The sequence below is a fragment of the Nicotiana tomentosiformis genome, chromosome 3, assembly GCF_000390325.3.
Source record: "Nicotiana tomentosiformis chromosome 3, ASM39032v3, whole genome shotgun sequence".
Classification (NCBI taxonomy): Eukaryota; Viridiplantae; Streptophyta; class Magnoliopsida; order Solanales; family Solanaceae; genus Nicotiana; species Nicotiana tomentosiformis.
In genome coordinates, this window is record NC_090814.1 from 112342938 (window position 1) to 112362698 (window position 19761).

The 19761-nt window shown below is 39.2% G+C and overlaps 1 protein-coding gene across 4 annotated transcripts; it reads left to right on the forward strand.

Annotated features, from left to right (window-relative positions):
* Nucleotides 1–14013: 14013 nt before the first annotated feature.
* LOC138891404 (cytochrome P450 71A3-like) lies at nt 14014–17284 on the forward strand. 4 transcript variants are annotated; one of them, XR_011414916.1, is made up of 4 exons: nt 14014–15028; nt 15488–15828; nt 15909–16013; nt 16589–17284. XR_011414916.1 is itself a non-coding variant. In XM_070197458.1 (3 exons), the coding sequence occupies exons 1-3, from the start codon at nt 14135–14137 to the stop codon at nt 16594–16596; spliced, it is 1428 nt and encodes a 475-aa protein (XP_070053559.1). In that variant the 5' UTR covers nt 14014–14134; the 3' UTR covers nt 16597–17282. The 4 variants fall into 4 exon arrangements, 3 of the variants coding, with proteins under 3 accessions (XP_070053559.1, XP_070053558.1, XP_070053560.1); XM_070197458.1 differs by having other exon boundaries at nt 15488–16013; nt 16589–17282; XM_070197457.1 differs by having other exon boundaries at nt 14015–15028; nt 15488–16097; nt 16589–17278.
* The last annotated feature ends 2477 nt before the right edge of the window (nt 17285–19761 follow it).

The window sequence follows — 19761 nt, forward strand, 5'->3', positions numbered from 1 at the left end:
GACACTAGTCATATCATGAGGAATTGCCCCATAATTAGGAGGGGTGCACCTCCACGGATTTCTCAGGCCCCACCTATTCCACAGGGTCCTCTGGCTTCTCAGGCCATGATTACTGCACCAGTTGCCACTCCACCTGCACAGCCAGCTAGAGGTGGAGGTTGGGCAGGTAGAGGTCACCCTAGAGGGGGAGGCCAGGCCAGATATTATGCCCTTCCTTCTAGGAAAGATGTCGTTGCATCCGATTCTGTTATCATAGGTATTATTCCGGTCTGTCATAGAGATGCATCAGTTTTATTTGATCCAGGCTCCATTTATTCTTATGTGTCATCTTATTTTGCCCCGTATTTGGGCGTATCACGTGATTACTTGAGTTCTTCTATTTATGTATCTACACCCGTGGGTGAATCCATTATTGTGGACCGTGTGTATCGGTCGTGTTTAATTGTTATCAGTGGTTTTGAGACCAGAGCTAATTTATTATTGCTCAGTATGGTGGATTTCGATATTATTTTGGGCATGGACTGGTTGTCTCCCTATCATGCTATTCTTGATTGTTACGCCAAGACGGTGACATTGGCTATGCCGGGTCTACCGCAGCTAGAGTGGAGAGGTACCTCGGATCATGTTCCTAGCAGGGTTATTTCATTTCTTAAAGCTCAACGAATGGTTGAGAATGGCCTATGTGAGAGATGTTAGTATTGATACTCCTACTGTAGAGTCAGTTCCTGTAGTAAGGGATTTTCCTGATGTATTTCCAGCAGATCTTCCGGGTATGCCACCCGACAGGGATATTGATTTTGGTATTGATTTATTACCAGTTACTCAGCCCATTTCTATTCCACCATACCGTATGGCCCCAGCAGAGTTGAAAGAATTAAAAGAACAGTTACAGGAATTGCTTGATAAAGGTTTCATTCGGCCTAGTGCATCGCCGTGGGGTTCTCCTGTCTTATTTGTAAAGAAGAAGGATGGTTCTATGCAGATGTGTATTGATTATCGCCAGTTGAACAAGGTTACAGTGAAGAACAGGTATCCATTGCCACGTATTGATGACTTATTTGATCAGCTTCAGGGTGCTAGGGTATTCTCTAAAATTGACTTGCATTCAGGCTATCATCAGTTGAAGATTCGAGAGCCAGATATTCCGAAGACTGCTTTCAAGACTCGGTACGGTCATTATGAGTTCCTTGTGATGTCTTTTGCGCTGACCAATGCCCCAGCAACATTTATGCACTTAATGAATAGTGTATTTCAACCCCATCTTGATTCCTTCGTCATTCTGTTTATTGACGACATTCTGCTGTATTCCCGGAGTCGGGAATATCAGGAACAAGACCTGAGGACGGTGCTTCAGATTTTGAGAGAAAGGAAGTTATATGCAAAATTTTCAAAGTGTGAATTCTGGCTTGATTCAGTGGGATTTTTGGGTCATATAGTTTCATGTGAGGGGATCAAGGTAGATCCAAAGAAGATTGAAGCAGTGCAGAGTTGGTCCAGACCGTCCTCAGTTACAGAAATCCATAGTTTCCTTGGTTTGGCAGGGTATTATCGCCAATTTGTAAAGGATTTCTCTTCTATTGCTGCATCTATGACCAAATTGACCCAGAAGGGTGCTCCGTTCAGGTGGACCGATGAATGTGAGGAGAGCTTCCAAAAGCTCAAGACAACTTTGACTACAGCCCCAGTATTGGTATTACCTACAGGTACAGGATCTTATACTATGTATTGTGACGCATCGCGTATTTGTCTCGGCGCAGTGTTGATGCAAGACGGTAGAGTGATTGCTTACGTGTCCAGACAGTTAAAGGTGCATGAGAAGAATTATCCTGTACATGACCTGGAGTTAGCAGCTATTGTTCATGCCTTAAAAATTTGGCGGCATTATTTGTACGGTGTCCATTGTGAGATCTACACCGATTACCGGAGTCTACAGCATCTGTTTAAATAGAAGGATCTTAACTTGCGGCAGAAGAGGTGGTTTGAGTTGCTTAAGTATTATGATATCACCATTCTCTATCATCCTAGGAAGGCCAATGTGGTGGCCGATGCCTTGAGTCGTAAGGCGGAGAGTTTGGCATCTTAGCATATTTACCGGTAGCAGAGAGGCCTTTGGCCTTGGATGTTCAGGCCTTGGCCAATCAGTTTGTTAGATTGGATGTTTCCAAGACGAGTCGGGTTTTGGCTTGCGTGGTTTCTCAGTTTTCTCTTTATGATCGTATCAGGGAATGCCAGTATGATGATCCCCAACTACTTGTCCTTAAGGATACAGTTCAGCACGGTGATGCCAAGGAAGTCACTATTAGAGATGATGATGTATTACGGATCAAGGCAGGCTATGTGTGCCTAATGTGGATGGCTTGCGTAAGTTGATTCTCCAGGAGGCTCACAGTTCGTGGTACTCCATTCATTCGGGTGCTGCAAAGATGTATCAGGACTTGAGACAACACTATTGGTGGATGCGAATGAAGAAAGACATAGTGAGGTATGTATCTCGGTGTCTAAATTGTCAACAGGTGAAATATGAGCATCAGCGACCGGGTGGATTACTTCAGAAGTTAGAGATTCCAGAATGGAAATAGGAGTGGATCACTATGGATTTCGTTGTTGAGCTCCCACGGACTCAGTGGAAATTTGATGCAGTTTGGGTGATTGTGGATAGGCTGACCAAATCAGCTCATTTCATTCCTATGATTACTACTTACTCTTCAGAGCAGCTGGCTCAGGTATATATTCGCGAGATTGTCAGACTTCACGATGTACCAGTATCTATCATCTCTGATCGGGGTACACAGTTTACCTCACGGTTTTGGAGGGTAGTACAGTGTGAGTTGGGTACTCGGGTAGAGTTGAGTACAGCATTTCACCCTCAGACGGACGGGCAGTCCGAACGCACTATTTAGATACTGGAGGATATGCTTTGTGCGTGTGTGATGGATTTTGGGGGTGCTTGGGATCAGTTCTTACCACTTGCGGAGTTTGCTTACAACAACAGTTACCAGTCAAGTATTCAGATGGCTCCGTATGAGGCCTTGTATGGTAGGCGGTGCCGGTCTCCAGTGGGTTGGTTTGAACAAGGCGAGGCTAGACTTTTGGGTACAGACTTGGTTTAGGATGCCTTGGAAAAGGTTAAGTTGATTCAGGATCGACTTCGTACAGCCCAATCTAGACAGAAGAGTTATGCGGATCGGAAAGTTCGTGATGTTGCATTCATAGTTGGTGAGCGGGTATTGCTCTGTGTTTCACCTATGAAGGGTGTGATGAGGTTCGGGAAGAAGGGCAAGTTGAGCCTTAGGTATATTGGGCCTTTTGAGATTCTTGAGAGAGTTGGAGAGGTGGCTTACAGACTTGCACTACCACCTAGTCTTTCTGCGGCTCATCCGGTATTCCATATTTCTATGCTTCGAAAATATCACGGCGATCCGTCTCATGTGTTAGAATTCAGTTCGGTTCAGTTGGATAAGGATCTATCTTATGTTGAGGAACCAGTGGCTATTTTAGATAGGCAAGTTCGAAAGCTGAGGTCAAAGAACATTGCTTCCGTGAAGGTTCAGTGGAGGGGTCATCCGGTCAAGGAGGCAACTTGGGAGGCCGAGCATGATATACGCAGCTGTTATCCACACTTATTAACCAGCTCAGTTACTTTTTCTAACTCCGTTTGAGGACGAACGTTTGTTTTAGAGGTGGAGAATGTGATGATCGAAGATGTCATCTTTAAATTTAATGATTAATTATGTGATCTAAGCACTATTTACCATTACTCGACTTGCGTGTGCAGTCCGTAAAACTTTTTCGGAAAGGTTTCAGGTGGAAAATGGATTTAAATGTGAATTAGATGTTTAAAACACAATTGAGTTGACTTTGGTCAACATTTTGAGAAAACGGACTCGGGTCAGTTTTTTGACAGTTCTGGTAGGTCTGTATCGTGAATTGGGACTTGGGTGTATGCCCGGAATCAAATTCCGAGGTCCCTAGCCCGAGATATGTAATTTTGATGAAAAATTTAAAGTTTAAGTTCAAATAGTGACCGGATGTCGAATTATGTGCAAATGACCCCGGAATAGAATTTTGATGATTCCAACAGCTCCGTATGGTGATTTTAGACTTAGGAGCATGATCAGAATTTTATTTGGAAGTCCGTAGTAAAATTAGGCTTGAAATGCCGAAAGTTGAATTTTTGGGAAGTTTGACCGAGGGGTTAACTTTTTGATATCGGGGTCAAAATCCGATTCTGAAAATTTTTATAGCTCCGTTATGTCATTTATAACTTGCGTACAAATTTTGAGGTCAATCAGACTTGATTTGATAGGTTCTGGTGTTGTTTGTAGAAATTGAAAGTTTCAAAGTTCATTAGGCTTGAATCTATGTGTGATTCATGATTTTAATGTTGTTTGATGTGATTTGATGTTTCAAATAAGTTCGTATGATGTTTTAGGACTTGTTGGTGTATTGGGTTGAGGTCCCGAGGGCCTCGGGTGAGTTTCGGATGGTTAACGGATCAAAAATGGGACTTAAACAGCTGCTGCAAAAGCTGCTGCAAATTTTCTTCTACTGTGCAATCGAGCCCCCAGAAATCGAGTCGAGGATCGAAGGCAGGCTCGAGATCCATGATCGAAGGCAAGCTCGAAGGCCAGTGATCAAAGGCCACTGATCGAAGGTCCAAGATCGAGAGCTATGACTAAGGCCAGTGATCGAAGGCCATAAAGATCGAAGCCATGATCGATAGCCAGGATTCATGGTTGTGATCGAGCCACAGGGTCGAGGGCCATGATCGAAGGCCATGACCGAGGTCCATGATCGAGGACCATGATCGGACCCCAAGATCGGACCCCATGATCGGACTCCCCTTAATCGGACTCCCCATGATCGGACTCCTATGATCGATGTCCAGGATCGATATCTTCAAGGAAAAATATTGGGGTAAGTGTTCGTAACTCAATCCTGGTTAGATTACCCGAATCCATCTCTGTTTTTAACATTTAATTGCTTATTTAAGTTGGAAAATTTTGAAAACGCTCTTGGATAGATTTGTGGATTTGAGGGTCGAATCTTTATTGGAATTTAGTCATTTTAGTATGGTTAGACTCGTGGTTGAATGAGCGTTCATATTTCGTAACTTTCATCGGATTCCGAGATGCGGGCCCCACGGGCAAATTTTGAGTTAATTTCGGATTTTATTGAAAAAAATATAATATTTTCTTATGAAATTGATTTCTATAATTTTTGTTGACTGTATCGAATTAATTATGACTAGATACGAGTCGATCACAGTCGGAAAATCGAGGAAAAAGCATAATACTTGATTAAATTGGAGCAAGTCGAGGTAAGTGACTTGTCTAACCTTGTGTGGGGGAAATTTCCCCTAGAATGGATATTAATGTGATTATTGAAATATGTTGAAAGTCATGTACACGAGGTGACGAGTGTGTACACGGGCTAAATGTGAAAGATTATATTTTTAAATTTTGTAGATCATTGTTTCGCATTTATTAAATTATTTTATCTTGTTATATTATTCATCATTGATTTGTGAGATATATTTTAAATTTGTTTGACCTTTTTCTGCTAATTGTTTTACCTGTTTAATTGAAACTTGACTTCTTTTATACTGTGCATTATTCGAAGGTTGATTTTTTTTAAATTAAATATTATTAATATGAAGTATTTGACATTTCTAAATTTGATATTGATGTAACGTATTAAAAATATGAAATATTATTTTCCTGAATTATTTACTCTTGAATATTTTCATAAGCTTTTTTTTGGGTACTCATTGTGATGGAGTCGTGAGCTCTTTATTGTGGAAATAATATTATTGTTGGATTATTCTGGCATGAGCCGTGAGCTCTTTATTATTGAAAAATATTGTTTTGATTTATTGTGGAAATTTGAAATATTGGGCACTTGAGGTGTAAATTGTGATATATTATGATATTAATACGCATGCGGTGGTATAAGGTCTGGGTATTGAAACGCATGCGGTGAGATAAGGGTGGCTTGATACGCGTGGCTAGTAGGGGTGACTACTAGAAGTCATGCGGTGTGATAAGGGTGGCTAAAATGCGGGATGCTAAAATTTCGGGAAAAATATTTTCTTTAAATAAATTGTGAAGGCTCCTGCGGTGAGATAAGGAAATGAGATATTGTGAAATTATTTATAATGTGGGACTACGAGACGGTACCTCGGTAGTTCCCTTGTTGATATTGATTTATGGCCATAGTTGCCTTCGATTAATTGTTGTGATTTTCATAAAGTTGAAGAAAATTCTGTTTTGATTCCACGAGATATTATTTGCAATTATTTGGTGTCATTAAATGTGACATACTATTTGATTCATTTCCAATGCCATTTTATTTTACTATATTGATAAACATTTTACCATGCCATTATTATATTCCAGTAGGGCCTCACCTGACCTCGTCACTACTCTACCGAGGTTAGGCTTGGTACTTACTGGGTACCGCTGTGGTGTACTCATACTACGCTTCTGCACATCATTTTGTGCAGATCCAGGTACATTTTACCAGCCTAGACGTTAGTAAGTTACCTGCGCACGGAGACTTCGAGGTATATCTGCCAGAGTCCGCAGACTCCGGAGTTCCCTTCTATCATTTTATGTTGCTTCCTTATATTTTATTTAGACCTTGACATATAGAGACATTGAGAATAAATTCTTAGAAGCTTGTGATTTATTTCTACCGGGTTTTGGGAGTTGAAATAGTTTGAATTGTAGTTTATTTTTTTTAGATATTTATTATTATTCCGCATTGATAGGCTTACCTAGTCTTAGAGACTAGGTGCCATCACGACATCCTACGGAGTGAATTTGGGGTCGTGACAAGTAATTGTTCAAGTAGAAGGAACTCAATTTGAGGCAGCGGAGGTGGCTGGAGCTATTGAAAGACTATGATATCACCATACTATATCATCCCGGGAAGGCCAATATGGTGGCCGATGCTTTGAATACAAAGTCAGTCAGTATGGGTAGCATTGCATATATTCCAGTTGGTAAGAGACCGCTTGCATTGGATGTTCGGGCCTTGGTCAACCAGTTCGTAAGGTTAGATATTTCTGAGCCCAGCCGTGTTCTAGCTTGCATAGTTGCTTGGTCTTCTTTGTCTGAGCGCATCAGAGATCGGCAAGATGACGATCCTCATTTACTTGTCCTTAGAGACACAGTGCGGAACGGTGGTGCCAAGTAGGTTACTGTTGGAGATGACAGAGTTTTGAGGATGCATGGTCGTATTTGTGTGCCTAATTTGGATGGACTTCGTGAGTTTATCCTTGAGGAGTCCCACAGTTCCCAATATTCTATTCATTCGGCCACCGCCAAGATGTATCGGGACTTGAGGCAGCATTATTGGTGGAGGCGAATGAAGAAGGACATAGTTGCCTATGTAGCTCGGTGCCTAAATTGCCAGCAGGTAAAGTGTGAGCATCAGAGACCTGGTGGTTTACTTCAGAGGTTAGATATTCCTGAATGGAAGTGGGAGCGTATCACTATGGAATTTGTTGTTGGACTCCCATGGACTTAGAGGAAGTTCGATGCAATTTGGGTTATTATGGACAGGCAGACTAAGTCAGCTCATTTCATTTCTGTGGCAGTTACCTATTCCTCGGAGCAGTTAGCAGAGTTTTACATTCGTGATATCATCCGTCTTCATGGTGTGCCCATGTCTATCATTTCTGATCGAGGTACGCAGTTTACCTCGCACTGTTTGAGGGCAGTACAGTGTGAGTTAGGTATGCGGGTTGAGTTGAGCACAACATTCCATCCTCAGATGGACCGACAGTCTGAGCGTACCATTCAGATCTTGGAGGATATGCTTCGCGCCTGTGTTATTGACTTTGGAGGTTCTTGGGATCAGTTCTTGCTGTTAGCGGAGTTTGCCTATAATAATAGCTACCAGTCGAGTATTCAGATGGCTCCCTTTGAGGCATTATATGGTAGATGGTGTAGGTCGCCAGTTGGGTGGTTTGAGCCTGGGGAGGCTCGGTTATTGGGTACAGATTTAGTTCAGGAGGCCTTAGACAAGGTCAAGATTATACGGGATTGACTTTGTATAGCTCAGTCCATGCAAAAGAGTTATGCCGACCGTAGATTTCATGATGTGGCATTCATGGTCGGAGAGAGGGTATTACTTTGGGTATCACCTATGAAGGGTGTAATGAGGTTCGAAAAGAAGGGCAAGTTGATCCTTAGGTATATCGAAACTTTTGAGATTCTGGAGAGAGTGGGAGAGGTGGCTTACAGGCTTGCGTTGCCACCTAGTTTAGAAGTTGTTCATCCGGTATTCCATGTGTCTATGCTCCGGAAATGTCATGGTGATCCATCCCATGTGTTAGATTTTTGCTCTGTCCAGTTGGACAAGGATTTGACTTACGAGGAGGAGCCGGTGGCAATTCTAGCCCAGCAAGTTCGCCAGTTGAAATCAAAGAGTTACCCTTCAGTTCGAGTGCAGTGGATAGGTCAGCCTATTGAGGCAGCTACTTGGGATTCCGAGTCCGATATGCGGAGAAGATATCCCCACCTTTTCACCAGCCCAGGTACTTTTCTATGTCCATTCGAGAACGAAGGGTTGTTTTAGAGGTGGAGAATGTGATGAACCAAAAGGTCATCTTATGTTTTAGAACTCGAATCTGCACTCTAAAGCCATAACAATCTCATTTTTACCCTCCTTGATTTGCGTGCGCAGTCCGGGCAGGTTTCCGGAAAGCTTTTATGTTGAAAACTAATGAAAATAAGAATTTTACCTTAAAAGTTGATTTTAGTTGACTTCGGTCAATCTTTTTGGTAAACGGGCCCAGATCTGTACTTTGATGGTCCCGGTAGGTCCGTATCGAATTATGGGACATGGGCGTATGGACGGAATCGAATTCGGAGGTCCCTAGCTTGAGTTATTAATTTTTGATAAAAATTAAAAGTTTGAAAATTATTTGTTTTTAAGAATTGATTGATATTTGACATTGTTAGTATAGGGTCCGTATTTTGGTTCCGGAGCCCGGTACAGGTTCATTATGATATTTAAGACCTGTCTGTGAAATTTGGTGAGAAACAGAGTTGATTTGGCGTGATTCATACGTCCAGTTGAGAAAATAGAAATTTTAAAGTGTTCTTGAGAATTTCATTTGATTTGGTACTAAATTCATAGTTCTAGGTGTTATTTTGGCAATTTGATCGAGCGAGAAGATTCGTATGATGTTTTTAGACTTGTGTGCATGTTTGGTTTGGAGCCCCAAGGGCTCGGGTGAGTTTCGGATAGGCTACAGAGTGAGATTTGGCTTGGAAAACACTGCTGGGCATCTAATATTATTGCAAGCCTCTGATCTCGCATTTGCGAGATCAGGCATCGCAATTGCGACCTCTGAGAGGTTCGCATTTGCGAGCTTCTCATCACAAATGCGGAGAGAAGCTGGGCCAATAGTTTTTGCATTTGCGATTTTTCTTTCGCATTTGCGAAGGAAGTCGGGGAAGGGCAGTGATCGCAAATGCGATCATTTTGTCGCATTTGCGAAGATTCAAGGTTCGCATTTCCGAACTTATCTTCGCATTTGCGAAGTCAGCTGAGGTGTGAAGGGCTTCGCATTTGCGATGACTCCTTTGCATTTGCGAAGCTCAGGTCGCAAATGCGACATCTGTAGCTGATCAAAATGACTTTTGGACGGGAATTTTCATTCATTTCCCAAATTTTCAAGACCTAAAACACAAGAGGCGATTTTTCCAAAGACTATTTCTTCCCCAAATCATAGGTAAGTGATTCTAAACTGGTTTATTTCAATCTTTCACTACATTTTACAAGATTTCAACCTAAAATCTAAGGTTTTCATAGTAGAATTAGGGGTTTTGGGTAGAAACTAGGGATTTTGGATATTGGGGGATTTAGACCTCAATTTGAGGTCGGATTCCAAAACTAATTACATATTCGGGCTCGGGGGTGAATGGGTAAATGAATTTTGGTCCGAACCTCGGGTTTTGACCACACGGGCCCGAGGTCGATTTTTCAACTTTTTGGAGGAAAATTTGGGAAATTTAATTTATGAAATATAATTGATTCCTTTAGCAATATTTGATGTTATTGAGTCATTTTTTGAATAGATACGAGTAGTTGGGAGGTGAATTCCAAAGGAAAAGTCATGATTGAGAATTAAGTGGCCTTCGGAGCAAGGTAAGTGTTGTGTCTAACCCTGACTTGAGGGAATTAGGAACCTTAGATTACTTGCTAAGTGAAATTCATGTGAGCGGCGTATATATGAGGTGACGAGTACTTATGCGCCGCCAATTTATCTGTTTTCCATGTTTCTCAGTTTTTCTTATACTGTCTCATTCTTATGCCTAATTGCTACGTGTTATACTAGTGTTGTTCAATATATCGTTCTTATCATGTTTACGGATTTTCTAGTGATAATTTAGTTTCTATTTCAAAGTTGGGATTGATATTATGGAACCAAAATGTTGAAGTAAGGTTTGTACTTGTTACTCTATCTCCCTGTAGTTATTTATGCATTGCATTATGGTAAGGGAAAGTGTTAATGCACGAAGGGTGATGTCGTGCCATATTGTGAGAGTTAATGTACGAAAGGGGATGCCGTGCCATATTGTGAGTGTTAATGCACGAAGGGTGATGCCATGCCATATTATGAGTGTTAATGCACGAAGGGTGATGTCGCGCCATATTGTGAGTGTTAATGCACGAAGGGTGATGTTGTTCCATGATATGAAAGTTAATACACAAAGGGTGATGCCGTGCCATTTCTATTGATTTTTATGGTGAGATTGAGAGTAAAAGCACGAAGAGTGATGCCGTGCATTTTTCTTTATTGTATTCATTATTCCTATTGATTCATGGTATATTGACAGCTCCGGTAATCATTTTGTTGTAGTTCTTTATCTTATATTCCCCTCAGTATGTTCCCCTCCTGACATTTCCTGTTTAGTTTTTCATTTCTGCTATTTGTATATACACTGTTAAATTGTACAGGTTAATTTGTAGGTGCCTTGCCTTAGCCGCATCACTACTTTATGTGCAGATTTTGATACCGGCTCAGGTTGATCGAGATTTTGTTATTGGTCCGCTGTCCGGAGACGTAGATCTGTCGGCATTCACAGACCTTGAATTCCCCGTCTATCTTTTATGCCCTACTGTTTTTCTTTCATCTAGACACTTGCATTTCTTTCAGACTATTATTTGTAGTAAATTTTAGAATGCTCGTGAATTGTGACTCCAGATCCGGGTGGTAGTAATGAATATAGTTTTTTATGATATTCCACACTTATTATATTTTATCTTAGTTAATTATTGTTAATTACTAAATGGAAATAAGGAATTGGTTTAATAATTCTCTAACGTTGGCTTGCCTAGCAAGTGAAATATTAGGAGCCATTACGGTCCTGTCGGTGGAAAATTCCTGGTCGTGACAGTATGGATGGACTCGTAATTGAATGAGTTATCGGATTTTGTGAGTTTTGTCGGATTCTAAGACATGGGCCCCACGGGCGATTTTTGAGTTAAATGTCGGATTTTGTTGGAAAATTAGTATTTTCATATGGAATTAATTCCTATAATTAATATTGACTGAGTTGAATTAATTTGGATAGATTTGATCTGTCCGGAAGTCAATTCAGGCAAGAAGGCAATTTTGGAATATCCGCCTAACTTCAAAAAAGTAAGTATCTTGCCTAACCTTGAGTGGAAAAAATTACCCCTTAGGCATCGAGTCTTATATGCCATTTGTGAAATGTGAAAGCCGTGTACGCGAGGTGACGAGTATGTGCTCTGGCTTATATGTGCAAATTTTATTGGGTTAAAGTCTTAGGCATTATTGTGTAGTAAATTGGATAATTGTTGACATTTATTAAATCATCTATTTGCCATGCCTAAATCCCTATTTGTTGAATTTGTTTTTATATGATAATTTGATGTGATTGTTACTTGAATATTTATGTAAATTCCGTGAGTTTGTTGATTTTATATTTCCTGAAAATAATTATATTATGGATTTTTCATCTGCAAATTATTAATGAACTAAGCTTAAACTGAGGCATTAATATAATTATCAAGAATTTTGATTAATGAAGGTGTTTCCCTATACTGAGTATTTTCTATCTCTGTTGATTATTTTTGAGGTTTTATATACGTTGTGTGGAGCCTTGGGCTATTTTTGAGAAATTTATTGATTTTACTATATCACTGGAATTGGTTGTGGTTGTTGGGCAAATTGTGATAGGAATTGATTGTGTTGTGTTGTCGTGATAATATTTCGTGTAAATTATTGTGTGATTTGAGTTATTATTATGAGGATATAAGGGTGGCATTTCACTATTGATATTATGTGGGTATAAGGGTGGTATTTCACTATGGTTATGTGTGTTGGGATATTATCTGGGCGGAGTGATAATGGTGGCTATTATACGGAGCGATAAAGGTGGCTATTGATATTGTCAAGGCGGAGGGATAAGGGATGATATTATAGGAGTGATAAGGGTGGCTATAGGAGAGATAAGGGTGGCTATTGTCAGGGATGATATGTGATAATGTGGAGTTATTGCATTAGTAATTTTTATGTGATGTTGTGATTTTTCTTATGTTTATTTTTATATCTTGTGCAATTTGTCTTGTTGTTTCGGTAAACTTGATAATAGTCTAATCTATGTTGAAATTGAGAGCATATGGCTATTGCCAGGCGGATTATGAAATAAAATGTGGTCACGAGGTGCCGTGAGTAAATAATGATGATATTGGCACGTAAATTGTCCGTGAAGTTGTGATATGAAATGTGGGCACGAGGTGACGTGGTTAAATGATGATGATATTGACACGTGAGTTGTCCGTGCGGTTGTGATAGAAAAATTAGTACGAGGTACCGTGAAAATATGAAAGTGGGCTGAGACCCGTATTTTATGATTTTGAAATGAGGTGTCACGGGGTGACTTTTATTCGAAAGATATTTATTTGAAGGAATTATATTTGAAAGAGATTTATTTGAAAGAATTCTATTTGAAAGAGATTTATTTGAAAGGATTATATTTGAAGGGAGTATATCCAAAATATATTTATTGGAAAGCATTATATCCTGAAGATTATTATTTGAGAAGCATATAGGCGAAAGATTTATATTTGAAGGACTTGATTAATTGGGTGTACTTGTACTTATTATTTGTTGAGCAATATTAATGGTGTTCTTGTTGCCCTGCTGTGTATATCACTGGTTGATTAGCGTTGTCATTATTGTTATTTGTTTCCTATTATTTTTGTATACTATATTGCACAGGTTATTAGACTAGTGAGTGTCTTGACTCTACCTCGTCACTACTCCGCTGAGGTTATTCTTGATACTAACTGGGTACCGATTGTGGTGTACTCATACTATACTTCTGCACATTTTTGTGCAGAGCCAGGTATTGGAGATATCGGACTCGGACAGTGTTAGAGTGTGATCGCAAGGATTCAAGGTAGAGCTGCTTGGTCGTCGCAGTCCCTTGGAGTGTTTTTATTTTATCGTATTGTTAATTATTAATCAAACAGTATTGAGTATTCGATCCTTGAGATCATTTCATGTATTCAGTTAGAATTCGTGATTCAGTATTACCAGTCTTGGGAGGTTGTTTGTAATTATTTCCGTTGTTGGTTTCGATTATCTATTTAAAAAAAATGGCTTGAATTGTAATTATAATCGGCTTACTTAGTCTTAGAGACTAAGTGCCATCACGACGCCTGTGGTGGGATTTTGGGTCGTGACAACTAGTCGTTGGGAACGTACGTTGCACGTATATTCCATATAATTAGTATAAAACTGAAAAAATTATATCGCTTTGTACATGGATGGTAAAACGCTTTAAATTATAATTGCATTTATAAGAAAAGAATTGCACTTAGAAATCATAACAATCTGAATATTTAAGCTAAGAAAAATAAAAGGAGAAGATAAAATATAAGAACCGGAAATAGCTTAACTTTATAAAGTGAAGAATTTAGACACATGTACCTTAATAAATTCTTTGTGTGGTGAAGCTTTTCCGAATATGTGCCAACACACAAAATCAGCTTCAGGTATGACGTTTGTTTTCTATATACATTTGTCTCCAAATATATTATACCCAATTCTTGAATTCTTCTAATACTCCTTGCTCAAACAAAAATGGATCTCCCCTTTTACACTCTAATAATTTCTCCGCTTGTTTTCATTTTCCTCCTCCATCAACGGTTCTTTACTACTTCAAACACCCAAAATAAGTTACCACCATCTCCAAGAAAGCTTCCAATAATAGGAAATTTGCACCAACTTGGGTCACATCCTCATCGTTCTCTCCATAAACTATCAGAAAAACATGGTCCAGTAATGCTACTTCACTTTGGCAGTAAGCCAGTGGTCGTTGCTTCCTGTGCTGCTGCTGCTCGTAATATCATGAAAACCCATGATCTCGTCTGGTCAAGCAGACCTAAATCCAGCATTGCTGATAGACTATTTTATGGCTCCAAAGATATAGCCTTCAGTCCTTATGGTGAATATTGGAGGCAAGTAAGAAGTGTTACTGTGCTTCATCTTCTTAGCAACAAAAGAGTCCGATCTTTTCGTTATGTCAGAGAAGAAGAAATATCGAACATGATTGAAAATATCAAACAAGAGTGTGAATATTCGAGTTCGGTGATAGATTTGAGAGATCTTTTCTGTTCTCTGACTAATAACATTATTAGCAGAGTGGCCTTAGGGAGGAAATATAATGAAGGGGAAAGTGGAATAAATGCTAAAGCCACCTTAGATGGATTTGTGAACCTTTTAGGTACATTCAACGTTGGGGAATATATTCCATGGCTTGAATGGCTCAATAAAATTAGTGGTCTTGACACTGAAGTGGAGAAAACAGCAAAAGAGTTGGACACATTTTTGGAGAGTGTGATTGAAGAACATATCAGAAAAGGAGAATACCGCTCGGGGGAAGCTAAAGACTTCGTGGACGTTTTGTTGGAAATTCAGAATGGAGATGAAACAGGCTATCCTCTTCAAAGGGATTCATTGAAAGCTATTCTCTTGGTAAGCCTCTCGTACTTCCAAACCTGAATTGTATTAGTATTGTCCCCATAATAAAAATTTGGTGTCTTAAGGTATTTCTTATGGTGTGTGTCTTTGATATTTTCTATACACAAATGGCCGGTCATATTCATTGTTTAGTTTTTCTATCATATACATAAATTATATATTGATTATACACATATAATACATAAATTATGCATATATCATACTTCCGCATGCTATTTTTAGTTTAAGTAGTTGGGTGGGCGGCTATTTGGGCTAATTCTTCAAAAAAATTAAATCAATGAATGTGAAATAATACTAATTAATTCAAGAAGAAAAGCAATGGTGAAACTGCACCAAGTGTTTTACTGCTTCATCCACCCATGGATAGTGACTGTAATTCAAATATTGGAAAACTCTGGATGTAAAATGGAGCTTCAGCTATTTAATTGCTCTGTGTTTCTTTTTAATGCATAGGATACATTTGCTGCTGGTACGGATATAACTTATACAACTCTGGAGTGGATAATGACAGAGCTTTTGACGCATCCGAGTGCCATGGAAAAATTACAGAATGAAGTGCGACAATTAGCCCAAGGGAAATCAGAGATAACAGAGGACGACTTAGGAAATATGCAGTATCTGAAAGCAGTGATCAAAGAAACTCTCAGACTTCATCCACCGGTTCCACTGCTAATCCCTCGAGAATCATTGGAAGACGTAAAATTACTAGGCTATCATATCCCTGCTAAAACTCAAGTCATTGTTAATGCTTGGGCAATCGGAAGAGACCCATTGTCGTGGGAAAATCCAGAGAAGTACCGGCCAGAGAGATTTTTTTTAAGTAGTGATATTGATGTCAAAGGACTAAACTTTGAGTTGATTCCCTTTGGTGCAGGCAGGAGGGGCTGTCCAGGAATTGCTTTTGGTATTATTGTAAATGAGCTAGCATTAGCAAGGCTTGTGCACAAGTTCAATTTTGCATTACCACAAGGGATAAAAGGTGGGGATTTGGATATGACTGAAGGCACTGGCATCACTGTTCGTAGGAAATCACCTTTGCTAGCAGTGGCCACTCCTTACTCTAGTTAGTAGCCTTTTCTGAAATATTCACCCATGTTAAATACTTGCTAGAGATGAAGAAAAAAAGCTCTAAATGAATGTTATAATAAAACGATGTACGATATTTATACTTTAAGTTTATCTGATACTTTTACAGATAGAAGATAATAGGTACCAATGCACGCAAATTTGCAGAATACCACAGTTGTAAGAAAATGAAGAAAAGGATAAACTGAGCCCAGGGCTTTTGAAGCAGAATCTTTTTGCATAACATACAACAGTGTACAACTACTACAAAATAGAAATGTTTTATGTGTCAATCTATTTGCTCTTGGTCCATGTTTGAGAGAGGACTCAAGGAGCAAGTCTTTATTCCATTAACGTGAAAAATATTATCAGAATGAATCATCGTCGTACTACTTGAACGAATTTGACATTTTATATATAAAGACTTTGTTATACCTAAGTTTCAATGATGACAATAATGTAAATCTAACTGTATCTATTTAATTGCAGGAAATTAGGAAAGCAGTACTAAATCAAAGGTAGTCAATATGTTAAAGATATCATAAAGGAAACAAGATCAAATGCAGCAAGGACAATGCTAAATCAAAGGATGTCAAGGCCATCAAAAAAGAAACAAGATCAAGCGCAATCGCTATAGGAAGGCAGTCCCTACTTCAAGGATTGATTTGGGATCTGGAGATTCTGAATATTGATCGATCAAGTCAAGCCACAAATCACTCCCCTCATTATGAATATGAAAAGGAAGGACGTAAATGAATCCAGCCCATCTCTTGAGCAGGATTCGGAGACACCCCTTGGGTAAAAACTCTTAGAATATTTTGTGCCTCAATCAAGGGTCAATCTGCAACTGCTACTCAAGACTCTCGTATAAGAAGACTGGCAGATTAAAGAATTCAACTATGCAACTTACCACTATTTTCTATGTCTTCCTAGTTCTTAGCACAAATACTGTATTCCTAAGTTTACTAGTGTCTCAAAAGATAGGAAGTGTTAGGAAGCAAAGTAAGAGTTGTGTCAAGTTTATAAACACACTGTTGTCGAAAATCGTTTGGGTAAACGATCCATAAAATCACTGCTACTATCATTGAAGATCTAAGAGAACCCTTGTGACCCAAGGGAATTAGATGTAGGTACCACACCGGTACTGAATCAGTATAAAACTCTTGTGTTCTCAGTCTTTAAATTCCTTGTAATTTATTTTCACCATCAATCAAACCTATTGATAAAGCTAAGTCGACTAAGTTTTTAAATTAGTTACAATTCACCCCTCTCTTGTACTTTCAATTAGTATCAGAGCAAGACTCACAAATATTTCTTAACAGCAAGTGAGGAAAAGATCATGGGATCAAATACAGTCGTTGGAGCACTATCTCAAGAAGGAACTTCTCGGGTACGACCCCCTTACTTCAATGGCCATCACTTCTCTCATTGAAAAGTGCGCATGGAGACCTACACTATGTCATATGATATTAAAGTTTGGCGCGTGATCAAGAAAAAAAATCTTCCAATTCTTTCAAAGAAGAACGACAACGGTCAAATCATAGTATCATCTGATCCTCTTGACTTAGATGATTACACTGAAGAATAATCAGTCATTATTCAAGTGAATACTAAGGCAAAAAATATGTTGTACAATGCTATCAGCGGAGAAGAATATGAAAAGATATCAAGCTATGAAATTGCAAAGGAAATGTGGGATAAGTTAGAGGTCACATATGAAGGAACCAACGAAGTGAAAGAAACAAGGATCAATCTCCTAGTTCGAGACTATGAATTGTTTCAAATGAAGGATGGAGAATCAGTAGAGGAAATATTTTCCAGGTTCAGCAAAATCCTTGGAGACTTAAAATTATTTGGTAGACCAATCAAAAGCAGAGAACAAGTCATTGCTTTGGAATGTCAGGATCTTGATAAAATTTTCTATGATGAACTTAGAGGTGATCTAATTGCGTTTGAAAAAATACACTTAGACAGGCAAGTTCAACAAGAAAAGAAGAAGACAGTTGCATTCAACGCAACTGTATCGAAAGATGAAGAAGAAGAAGAAGAAGAAGAAGAAGAAGAAGAAGAAGAAGAAGAAGAAGAAGAAGAAGAAGGAGGAGGAGGAGGAGGAAGAGAATAAGATGAGAACATAACTATACTTTCCAAAGTTGTAATAAGCATGATGAAGAAAAACAGAAACAACAGAAGAGGTAAATCTAATTTCAGAAAAGGGAAGATGAACAATGATAATGACAAAAATGATGGAAGATGATACGAGTGTGAAAAATATGGACACATTTAAGCTGAATGTCCTCAACTAAAAAAGAAACTAAGCAGGAACTTTCAAAAGAAGAAATCATTTGGAGCTTGGAGTGATGAAGAAGAATCTGATCACGAAGAAATTGCCAACATGTGCTTCATGGCCATCAAAGAAGATAGCGATGAAGACTCAGGTGAACTTGGTCTCATGGCAGACGAAGGAACAAATGAGGTACGTCTTCCTACATGTCCTAACTGTCATGAACTCCAAGAGTTTATTGATATTGCTGTTGCATATATTGAGAAAGTTCTAAATGAACTTCAAAAAATCCAAAGAGAAAAGAAAGACTGGGCTTTGAAGTTGGAAGTATGTGAAATTGAGAGAGATATGCTTCAAGATGAAGTTAATGAACTTCAACTTCAACTGAATGAATTGCGAAAATTCACCAATCATAGTTCAGTTAGATCAAATCAGTTTACTCGTCATAAATATCCGACTAGAACTAGAAATCTTTCTACATATACTCATTGTAACAAAAATGGGCACAATGCTAACCATTGCATGATTAAAATCAGAGAAGAAAACGTGTAATGACCCGACTGGTCGTTTCGAGTATTACAATCCTGTTTCCCCAATTACTGTGCAATTTATGCATTACAGTTGATTTATGATATATCGGGTTAGTTGGTTCGGGTCCGGAGAGATTTCAGAATGAATAGAGACACTTAGTCTCAGAATGGTAAGCTTAAGTTGGAAAAGTCGACCGGATGTCGATTTATATGTAAACGACCTCGGATTTGAATTCTAACAATTCTAATAGATTCGTATGGTGATTTTGGACTTAAGAGCGTATCCAAAAAATTATTTGGAGGTCCGTAGTGTAATTTGGCTTGAAATGGCGAAAATTGAATTTTTGGGAAGTTTGACCGGGGGGTTGACTTTATGATATCGGGGTCGGAATCCGATTCTGGAAATTGGAATAGGTCTGTAATGTGAAATGTGACTTGTTTTCAAAATTTGAAGTCATTCCTGATTAATTTGATGTGTTTCGGCACAAGATATAGAATTTGAAAGTTCAAAGTTTATAGATTTTTGATTAGAGGTGTGATTCGTTGTTTTGATGTTGTTTGATGTGATTTGAGGCCTCGAGTAGGTCCGTGATATGTTTTAGGACTTGTTGGTCTATTTGGTTGAAGTCCCGGGGGCCTAGGGTGAGTTTCGGATGGTTAACGGATCAAATTCGGACTTAAGGAAAATGCTGGAATTGCTGCCTCTGATGTGATCGCACCTGCGAGGGTCTTGGCCGCAGGTGCGGTAGGGTTGGCGCAGATGTGGTACTGGGCTGGCCAAGCTATTCTCGTGGAAGCGAGGGTCGCAGGTGCGTCCTCTTGTCCGCATCTGCGAAAGGGCTGGACAGAAC